Here is an 11,173-nt window from a genome sequence, read left to right as displayed (position 1 = left end):
TTTGTGTTCAGTTTATTATGCTTTAGACATTAAATTGTATTATGCAACCCAACTATCTATATTTAATCAGATCTTTTGGTTTATGTGGGCCTCTTATCCTCGGCACGTTATAGTATCAAATATATTCGTCATGTATTAACCAGTTTTTTCTTCATCTATTGGCAGGTTCAGTTCATCATCGAAGTTTGTGTTGGTGAAATGAAAATATGTGGAAAAATGATGAAACCAATTTCGGTTTCATCTAGTTTTGGTGAAACCAATTTTGGTTTCCATCTTGTGTTGTTCTTTTGAAGTAATTGGATTCATTATACTATGTCGTTGTTCAATTTTGAAATATAAATTGGTGACTGGTGTTTTCATCATTTGTTTTGAAGTTCTAAGGGAATCTAATTTACTGAGTTTGGGGTTTGTGTTTTCAATTGTATTGGATTTTTGAGGGAATTTGATTTCTGAGTTGGGGTTTTGTGTTTTTTTATGTTTTCATTCTCAATTTGTGTGTTTTACTTTTTTAGGTTGATGACGTTTTGGAGTTAAAATGTTTATAAGAAAACCACCACTTCCTAAAATGCTGCTAAACAATGTCCCATGCATGAGAAATGCCCAACTAATTATTCAAAACATTAATGCATCAGTCCATGACAGAGGTGCACTCGTGTTAACAGAAGCAAATGGTGCAGGAAAATCCACTTTCTTAAGAATGTTAGCTTGTTTCTCAAATCCTTCAGCTGGAGAGATCCTACGGAACGGTCACGACATTACAAAGGCATGAGTTTCTATTCGGGTATAGGCAACTCATTTACCTATCTAGATTGAGGATGCGATGATATTGAGGTTGCCATAGAGGTTTCCCAGAAGGAAAACCATGGTGGATTTGCTTGATTGATCGTGGAGATGTATGGAGAGGGTTATCTGGTGGTTTAGTTTTTGTTGCAGAGGAAGTGGGATTTTATCCCTTAAGGTAATACCTGTAACCTGATCATAATTTAACCACTTCCTAATAAGAAATTTGCTGTTTAAGTCTGTATATATTATTGTGGATTGAATTGCTAGATACTAATCTATGAATTGCAGAAAATAATAGTAGTTAGGCATAAATTTTGAACTTCTCCTTGCCAAAGATGCTTTATACTTAATAAACAATTCCTGTATATGCAATGAGGTCCGTCGCTGCTCCATCATGTATAAAATTGTTGATGTTGTTTTCTGCATCATTTCTTTTGGAAAATGTCGCAGCTCTTAGTCACGTCTTTGCAGGATTCATGCCTTATTGGGTACTATAGTAAGAGATTATATCCGGATATAAGGTTGCCTTCTGCTTACAGTATCACTTGAAGTTTTACGACATTAGCAATTTACCATAGACTAACTATACCATCAATGTTTAAGTATTGAGGAATCCATATATCTGAAGCATAAGCTCCAGAGCTCCACTAAACAAGCAGAAATTCGGTAGAGAGAGAGACTGACTTCCTTGAATATATACTTCAATTTCGTTACCGTGCTAAGATTATTGTTTGTTTTGTGAATTAGTAGTTTCTCCAATTTGTGTTCAGTTTATTATGCTTTAGACATTAAATTGTATTATGCAAGCCAACTATCTATATTTAATCAGATCTTTTGGTTTATGTGGGCTTCTTATCCTGGGAACGTTATAGTATCAAATATATTCGTCCTGTATTAACCAGTTTTTTCTTCATCTATTGGCAGGTTCAGTTCATCATTGAAGTTTGTGTTGGTGAAATGAAAATATGTGGAAAATGATGAAACCAATTTCCGTTTCATCTAGTTTTGGTGAAACCAATTTTGGTTTCATCATTTTTGCCTAGTTTATTTTGGTTTGGTTTCATCATTGAAGTTGTGTTCGCTAAATGACAATATGTGGAAAAATGATGAAACCTAATTAGGTTTTATCTAGTTTTGGTCATTTTTGCCTAGTTTATTTTGGTTTGATTTCATCATTGAAGCTGTGTTGGCGAAATGACAATATGTGGAAAAATGATGAAACCTAATTAGGTTTCATCTAGTTTTGGTGAAACCAATTTTGGTTTCATCATTTTTTCTGTTTGGTTTCATCATTTTTTTCTTATTTTGTTGAATATTGATCAATGAAATTCATTTTTTGTGGCGGTGGCGACTGGTTGGTGGTGGTGGTCGGCGATAATGGTGGTGTTGCTGGTGGTGGTGGTTGGCGACAGGGGTGGTCTATGGTGGTGGTCGGCGGTGGCGCGGTGGTGGTTTTCGGGGATGGTGGTGGTGGCGAGGTGGTAGTTGTCGGTGGCGGTGGCGCGGCGGTGGTTGGCGGCGGCGGTGGTGGAGGCGGTGGCGCGATGGTGGTTGGCGACGGCGGTGGTGGTGGCGGCGGTGGCGCGGTGGTGGAGGTTGTGGCATGATGGTGGTTGGCGGTGGTGGTGGTTGGCAGCGGTGGAGGTGGTGGCATGGTGGTGGTTGGCGGCGGTGGAGGTGGTGGCGCGATGGTGGTTGGCGGCGGTGGAGGTGGTGGCGCGGTGGTGGTCGGTGACGGCGGCGGCGGTTGACAGTGGTTGTTTTTGGCGACGGCGGTGGTCAGTGGTGGCGGCACAGTGGTGGTTCTGCTGGTAGTGTTATTTTGTGGTGGTGATAATATAATAGAAATTAATGGTGGGGTTGATTTTTATTTTTGTTGGATGATTTAAAATTAAAGGTGGAGTTGTTTTTTATTTTTGTTGGGATGATTTAAATTAGAAGCTAATATAGACAATTTATGTTAAATGGGGTTTTTGTGAACAATTTGTTTTGTTGGAGTTTTTGTATATGGATAGTGACACCTTTGGGGTTATAACTCGCGGCTCGTTATCGAAAACCTTGAATCAAATCGTTTCTTCCAACGCTAAATAGGTAGACAAGATTAGCATAATTACACAAAATAATATCTTTCCTAACTAACCTATTAATGACCATATATACAAAATATACAATAACATACGTATCTCCTAATAATAATACTTGGAGACCCATAGGAAAAGATCTTAATGGTTCTCCGGAGACACCATTTGACAATGGATCTGGACACATAAATATTTTGGCAGCACTAATTCCTGGATTAGTTTAAAATTTCAGCTCCAACGACATAATCGACTGCATATGTACTTATGGTGCCACCCCTGCACAATTCTGGAATTTCACTACAGAACCATGGAAAAACCCACCAATTCCCAATAACAATTATCTGAGTGACTAATATGAATGGAACTGTATGGTCATGGCTCAACAGTTTTTAAGAATCTGACAGGTGTGAAACCAAATTAGCGCAAGTTCAATGAAGCTGGAGAAACAAATGTTTACGTCAAGCATGACTGACAATGCAAGTTTTCTGTAACTTGGAGCAGTGGTGGATACAAAGTAAGGAGTCCCATTCGATTAAATATAATTTCAGTCTAGTAAGTAGCTAGAATTCTATGACCTACTCCAAATGTATTTTCATCCCATTCTTCTTGATATTTAAGTGAACATTATCGTTAGGGTTACTCCAAGTGTAAAGTCTCGGTAAACTTCAAAAGACGTTAGCTTATCATCAATTTGACAATTTTTTTTTTCAAGTCGAATTTCAAGCATTCATCAGTTTATCACAAAAAACTGATGAATATAATATCACATTAAAGAAGTAGCCATCACTGACTTGATCTCCATAAACAGAATAAACTTGTGACTTCCCATGTGGACTTTGAAAGATTTTCACTATAGGCGCCGCATCTGCAGTATATGCCAGACTTGCTATCAGTTTAAACCAAAATAAATCTAGATATGAATCAATACGGAAACTCTAAAAACAACAGAAATTAAACAAAGTAGAATATACATTGCACAGCGTTTTTAACTGGATACTTCCATCTAGTAGTAAGTAAACTGCATATTAAACCCCAACTCTGCATGCAGGGAAGGAAAGCTACAGCAATGCGGACGGGTCCTGCATGTTGAGCCAAGAACTGTTCTTATGGTATAAGCTGATCTTCAACCTTTTGCCTTTTTGGCTCTCGTTCCTCAGGAAGTGGAGGAGGAGCTACCTGAGGTCTAGGTTGCATGTAGTGTCCGCTACTAGGATATTGCATTGTATTTTGCCCCATTCTAGGCATATTCAACGCTAACCCAGCGGGTGGAGGTAGAGGACGAACTGATGGAACACCAGGTTTCGGACCAATGCTTCCTGTGTGCATATCCCATATGACCTGCTTAGGTTGGTCCTCTTTTTTCATTCCAATTTCTCCCTTAACAGCATTAGATACTTCTTCTTCTGTTGTTCCAAAAATATCAGGACGTCTTCGAGCAAGACCCACAATATTCCTAGATATCTCATCATCTTGAGCAAGAGTGGTCTCCCAAATCTTAAGCATCATTCTCTCTTTTTGTTCCTTGTACTTTGGATCAATTAGAGTAATCCTTATATGCTCTGCCATTTCATTTATAGGAATCAATTCTCCAGTAATTGGGGAAAGAACAAACTTTGTAGGATCTCGTTCTGCTGGGATCCTCTCTTCGGATCTCTTCCAATTCTTTATGATTCTCATTGGAGCTTCTGGCTCCTTGGAAGCTGCTGATTTATTTTCACGCTGCTTCTTCTCATCATACGTACTAGTCGCTCTCGTACCCTCCTCAACAAGCTTCACTTCTTCTTCATCCATCTCTCCATTCCAGGCTCAACAGGTTGTGATGTTATCTTGCTCCTTTTGATAACTTCCTCCAATGTCATCAGAGGAGGCAAATCCTCATCCTCGTCGTCTACAAAATCAATTGCCTCGACCACAACAAAATCATTCCAACCAATCATCGCCATCTTCATGCGTTCTTGTTCAATCTCATCTTCAACTTTCAACCTGGCATGTTCCTGTGACCTTTCCCACTCAAGTCTATGCAAACACCTCTCAAGAACAGTGGTGATCATATCCACCACACTTTTACGAAGTTTCTCCGTCGAACCTTTCGGAGGCATCAAAACCTTCAAATAGGCATCCGCAAGTGCAGTAAAGAACATAAACTTACTATGAGTGGGTTTTAAAAAATTGAACTGAGGGTTATTAATCTCTTTACTAGTCAAACCTGTCAAGAACAACTTCCCGTTTCGAGCAACAAACTGAGCAGTAAGCTTGATGATATCCAATTCTTCACCTGTAATACCTTCCGGTAGCGGAACTGTATACGTCTCAGGTTCCGGAGGCACAAGAACTTTTCGGACAGGTTTAGTTTCATTAGCATCATTAGAAGAATCAGCACTTTGGACTATCTCCAGTCCAGACGAATCATCAGTTTGTGGGGTTAGCTCGTTTTGGGCACGTAATTCAGACAAACGATGTTGGTAATACGCATTATAAGGATCAGACCCGTTCAAGAAATTGAATTTCGCATTTCCAGCATTATTTGCAATAATCCTCTTTTGAAAATCAGGCCCGTTCTTTGTAACAAAGTGTGCAGTTTATCAACAATTGTTCGAATGTCGGGAGGAGGATGAATAATACCTATCGTTCTTGTGTCATGTGGCGGTGAGTTTTCAGCAGTGATTTGAGACGTTGCTGGATGGGGCAATGTCTCCAGCATTTTTTAGAGGCGTATGCCGCTTATACGCGGCAAGCACAAGGTATTTTTATGTAAAAGCCGAGACAATAGTTCTTCGCTTACCGCACGGCTGAGTGAACAAATTGCGAGCATGAAGCGCTAATTATATACAGACCGTTTTGAGCAGAGCTGTACTTCCTAACCTACGTGGGACTATAAAATGTCCCTTCTTCACTTCTAACTAGAAAGTTACTCTAAACCGTTGAACAGCTGAATCCCGCCGGTTATCCCGACAGAGAAAATGGGTGGGACTCCTCCCAATCCGGTGGATTAGCAGGAATGAGTTTAATGTGGGTGCCACCCAACTCTTTTTCTGGGGATAACCCGTATGATTCAACCTAGGAGATATAAATCATTTTCGGTAATGAATTGATACTTTGTATTTGATTTTGGTTTTGTCTCCATGTACGGCTCAGGTAAAGTAATCTAGCCCTCGCATTTTAGGAAACGTCCAAACTCGTGCAATTTAAACATCCCAAGAACTCATGGCCATGCACGAAAAAGCGATGTTGGTAGTTTTATTTGGTGAGAATCACATATTGAACAACAAGCCAGGTCAAATTTCCATTTTCATAACACTTATCACTTATCAGTATATAAACAATTTACATTTGTGCATGGTGTTGATATTTTAGATCCTTATAAAACATTGAGAAATTAAGAGCAAATGCACTTTGGCACTGAGATGCAGGAGTAAATTGAAGTCATTCATAGATAAATATCATGACAATTTTGTGTGTTCCTCATTTAAATGTCAAATGCCCCTGAAAATACACGAACCAATAATCAATTGTTTCAATCCTGGTTTAAAGTGCAAATGCTTGCCGCTAAAATTACCACATTTGCAAAGTTGATCAGGCTAATAAGTACTTACATCGAGGGAAGGTATTAAAAAAGGGTGTTCCTTTATATACCCCTAAAAACACTAAGAATACCCCTTATCTGCCTACCCTCTAAGCTAATTTTCCTACCCATCAAATTTTTTCCTTTTGCATACCCCCGATACAGGCTTTGTATCTTCTAAACTGCGTCGCTAGGGTTTTTGCAGTAGACTCTAGAGATTCATCTCATCAACAAAACAAAACTAATTAAACGTCCCTAAAACCCCATCGAAATCTGAAACTTCGAAGTGGAAACCCTCTTTAATTTCTATCAACGAAAGCCATCACAAAATCCCCTTAAGGTTTTTTTTCTTTTCTTTTTTGCTTTTTCCTTTTTGATCGATTAAAACCCTTCCGTATTGAAGACGTTGAAAGGAAGAACAAGAAAGAAGATAAGGTTAGTGAATGGAGCAAAGCCCTTTGTATGATTGCAAATGAAACAGCTTTAGTGCCAATTTTCGCACTTGATTTTTCTCTTAATGTGAATGGATGGAACTCTGAAGCAGCGGAGATGTGCAGCAAGCTATTGGAAACCATTAGCTCATCTGGTGGAGGATAATTTCGTTTTAGTGGCTACAAACATGCTCCCCTTTCTCTTTCTTTACTCGTTAATAAAATACTAATGTTGTTGTATGATTTCTTGCGCCAGGCGAAGAAGAGAAAAACGTCAAAATCAAACTCAAATCATTTGGATATCAAGTAAAATATCGTCCTGTAACATTGGTGGTTAATGCATGTTGTAGCCGGCATACAACAAGAAAATTTCATAGGTGCTTGCTTTGTCGGACAAGATCTAACAATGCAGAAAATGGTGATGGAGAAATATACTCGTATACGAAGTGATTATGTAGCTATTGTACAACATCCCTCTAACCTGATCCCTCCAATATTTTGGAGTGTAACAATTCTATGCATAAATTAATAGGTTTAAACAGAGAAGAACCATCGACAAGATACTTGTCGGGGAGGTTTTTGGTCTCCACAAATTTGTCAAATCAAAGACGAAGATACATTGACTAAATGGTGTAGTTCTATGCATAAATTAATAGGTTTAAACAGATAAGAACCATTGACAAGATACTTGTCCGGGAGGTTTTTGGTCTCCACAAATTTGTGGAATCAAAGACGAAGATATATTGACTAAATGGTGTAATTGCAGGGCGAGATAGGGATGAATTGTTGTTTGGGTTCTTTGACTGGCAGGGCAAGCATGTGGATGCATTGCTTTCGTTAAAGAGAGGGTATGGGTATAAAAATTCTCCAACAATTTAAGGATTTCATGATAACGAAATATTATACTCCTCCGTCCCATTATTAAATGACCTATTTGTTTTAAGATTTTGTCCCACCATTAAGTGACTTATATCATTAAATAAGGAGATATTTTTTAAATTATTCTTTTAATTGATTATAAGAAATATATGAAATGGATCGGGATCCTACAACAAAAGGGTTTGACAAAACTGTTGGACCATTAGATGAAGACAATCCAAGGGCACAGATTTTTGATGATGTGGTAATGTAACTACTTTTTTGCTCCTTCTATTCGGCTTAATTAGCCGAGCCAAATAAAATCTCAAAACAGAAAAGGAAAAAAAAAATCTAGCCTATAATTTCCCCTCTCCTCGGATCTTGCTTAAGATTCTTTTTACAGCTCCATCGTCTTCTTCGGTTGTTCTTCCTTGTTCTTCATACTTTAGCATTCTAATATGCGAAACGATAGCTACCCCAGACAATAATAAGTAATCCCCATACTTTAAACTTCTTTTGAGGAGTATTCGATTGTTTTTACAAATGGGGTTCTTAAGAAAGCACGCCTCCAACAAATCTTGGAAGTAAGAGCTGATGAATAATTGTTGGACTGATGAATTTTGAAAATAAGAGCTGATGAATAATTGTTGGACTGACAACAAATGGGGTTCTTAACAAAGCACGCCTCCAACAAACGATAGCACGACTCAGAGAATACATATTACTTTGGAGGAATATTACTTCAGGAGGAATAATTGTTATAGCTCGAACTTGATGTTTGTACACAAGCAAAACATATGAGATTTGAGCATTTAAAAAAAAACGTTGAACAGAACTTGGGAAAATACCATACATGAGCAGTATTAAAAACCAAAAGCCGTACAGAAGTTCATATATATAATATGACTACAAATATAGATACAGTCATATGAAGTGCATATATGACTGCAAACACAGACAAAGTAATATTGCATTAATAGATGCCATTAATAAGACATTTTCTTTAAAACTGAACACAAAAGACACTTTTCTTGAAGAATATAGGACTTCATCTTTGGACTCGATATGAATCAGCTAGATCACCAAGCACCGCTACATGCCTATAGCAGCTTTAGAAACACTTTCATTAATCCCTGAAACGACAAAATATAATTGAATTAAGATATTTCCACGATTGCCAAAACACAATAATCCAAGTTACTCTGATTATCTGTCAGACACGTCGTCTCTTCGGGTTTTTTTTTTTGTGTTTGTTCACTTGTTCCCCTGTAGTGCTTGTGTTTTAATTGCATGCTAAACAGAACTGGAATGAAATGAAAATTAACGATTCAGCTAAAATAAATGCTCTAACAAGACTTGTATACCTTAATCTTAAACTCTGCATATATCTCAAAATCTTATCTTAAAGTGAAGTGGCATTCCCGTTGCTTGAACTTGCACGTTAACATTAAACATTTTGAACACTTTATTTTTGAAACTATTCAAAACAGTATCCAAATTGAGGGTACTTATTGTGTATACTTACATGGTTCAACAATTTTCAATTGTTCTTTATCCATTTTTTTGGACATTTTCTTTTTTCATGCCCAGGTTGCTCACATAAGGAGCATTTTCTCATCTTGGGACACGATACTTCCACTGAACTTAATATTCTACCACTGCTACTGACTTTTCTTTTTTTTATCTCTAGGTCTACCTTTCACTTGAGATATATGTGGATCCCCGACAATAGGTTGACCTATTGTTTCAATTTCAGTAGCTTCTTGGATTTTAGAGCTTGAAGTTGAAGTCGTTTTACGATCTTCTACTGACTTATTATGTTCATCTACGATCTGCGCAAAAATATTTTCAATGCCAGCAATTGCCATTTTATAGAGTTCATCTGACTTTGAAGCCAAACATGACAACTGAGTTGATCTTCGACAAAGATGGCTAAGTCTAAATATTTCAGAATTCTCATAATTTTGAGAGAGTGAAGTTTCATTTATTATCCTAAATGAATTGTCACCTTTCAACCACCTTTTTAGAATGAAATGAGGTGGTATTTCATCTACCTCCAGCTTCATCAGAACTTTGAGCACATGTTTGCAAGGTAGTCCCTTAAATTCAAAATACTGACACTCGCAGTATCCCTCATGTGTAACCGGCTTAATCTTTACCGTGAACCTTTGAGTAAAACCAATCTTGGATGTTACTAAGTGAGTGTTAAAATCATCCCCTCTTTCTATCTCCTTCGACTTAAAACGCATTGTCTCTAATACTTGTTATATATATTGCGAGTGTATATCTGAGCACCGTGCTTCAGTATCAAATTTCTTTCGTCAATAATCCGGTAGGTATGCTCTGATATAAGATCTTCATCATCTTCTTTATCAACAATTTCTTTCACTGCTTGGTCATAGCGAACCGCAAATTTCCTGAGATTGGTTTTTGACGAGACAAACGATTTGAAAAAGGCATTTACGCCTTCACTGCGACCTGTTGTATTCATACCTGCATAAAATGTATTTCTATGGTATACAGGTACCCATGATTCTTGTATGTCATATAAATCCGTTAGCCATTCATTGTCACTTAAACCAAACTCCATGATCATCTTTTTCCACCTTTCCTCAAACTCTTGTACTTTATAAGTATGATGAATACATGTTTTCATATCGTCCTTGAACTTGGACTTCTTGAAATAAATGTGTGATAGTTTTTCAGGGAATTTTTTCTTTATGTGCCAAAGGCATAAATGGTGGCGAGTGTTTGGAAAAACCTTTTTTATAGCTCCAGCCGTTGCAGAATCTTGATCAGTTATGATGGCTAAAGGATGTTGTTCTCCCATAGCTTCAAGCCAGATACTAAACAACCATAAAAATGTAGGTTCAGTCTCATCCTGCAAAAGTTCACACCCAAACTGGATAGTTTGATAATGGTGATTTACCCCCGTCAATGGTGCGAACGGCATCTCATATTTATTTGTTCGATACGTAGTGTCGAAAAAAACTACCTCCCAGAATTGTTCATATGACAAACGTGATCTCGCATATACCCAAAAAAATTAACAGCTCTACCATGTTCATCAACTCGGACTCTATAAAAGAATTGAGGATTCTCACCTTGTTTCTTGTGTAAATAATCAATTACAGACTGAGCGTCTCCAAGTTCCAAATTTTTATGCCTAACATTCCGTAAATGATTCCAGCAATCTCTTTTGTTAAACCCAATATTTTGACCCTCAAGGATTGCAGGAATTTTTCCGACTTCAAGGTTTTCTATATTGAACTTTTCTGCAAGATCCTTTACTCCTTCTGGCATGCATTTATTGGATCGCATCCGCATTCTTTTTCGTGGTGACACAAACTTGTGATTGTGTTCATCTGAAAATGCCATCACCACCCACATATTATTTTCTTCGTTAAGAAGGATTTGCATCTTTGTTGTGCAGCCACACTGTATAGTGTTGCAACTTC

The 11,173-nt window shown here is 37.8% G+C and overlaps 2 protein-coding genes and 1 pseudogene across 2 annotated transcripts; all 3 read right to left on the bottom strand.

Annotated features, from left to right (window-relative positions):
• Positions 1 to 3,968: 3,968 nt before the first annotated feature.
• Positions 3,969 to 5,565, bottom strand: LOC113272066 (annotated as a pseudogene).
• Positions 5,566 to 9,376: 3,811 nt separating this feature from the next.
• LOC113272064 (protein FAR1-RELATED SEQUENCE 2-like) lies at positions 9,377 to 9,964 on the bottom strand. Its single transcript, XM_026521972.1, has one exon. It carries the CDS (start codon positions 9,962 to 9,964, stop codon positions 9,377 to 9,379), a length of 588 nt encoding a protein of 195 aa, XP_026377757.1.
• Positions 9,965 to 9,969: 5 nt separating this feature from the next.
• On the bottom strand, positions 9,970 to 11,042 carry LOC113272063 (protein FAR1-RELATED SEQUENCE 5-like). Its single transcript, XM_026521971.1, has 2 exons — positions 10,737 to 11,042; positions 9,970 to 10,596 (listed from the first exon to the last, which is right to left on the bottom strand). Exons 1-2 carry the CDS (start codon positions 11,040 to 11,042, stop codon positions 9,970 to 9,972), a joined length of 933 nt encoding a protein of 310 aa, XP_026377756.1.
• Positions 11,043 to 11,173: the final 131 nt, after the last annotated feature.

The sequence above is a fragment of the Papaver somniferum genome, chromosome 4 (assembly GCF_003573695.1).
Source record: "Papaver somniferum cultivar HN1 chromosome 4, ASM357369v1, whole genome shotgun sequence".
Classification (NCBI taxonomy): Eukaryota; Viridiplantae; Streptophyta; class Magnoliopsida; order Ranunculales; family Papaveraceae; genus Papaver; species Papaver somniferum.
The sequence above is the reverse complement of the archived record's forward strand: the minus strand, read 5'-3'. Positions and strand labels throughout refer to the sequence as shown.

Excerpts from the sequence above, each read along its gene's own strand:
- LOC113272064 (XM_026521972.1), bottom strand. The coding sequence starts at position 9,964 with ATGCGTTTTAAGTCGAAGGAGATAGAAAGAGGGGATGATTTTAACACT.
- LOC113272063 (XM_026521971.1), bottom strand. The coding sequence starts at position 11,042 with ATGCGGATGCGATCCAATAAATGCATGCCAGAAGGAGTAAAGGATCTT. Across the intron at positions 10,597-10,736 it reads TTGGGTATATGCGAGATCAC|GATGAGACTGAACCTACATT; the intron begins GTTTGTCATATG and ends GAACTTTTGCAG.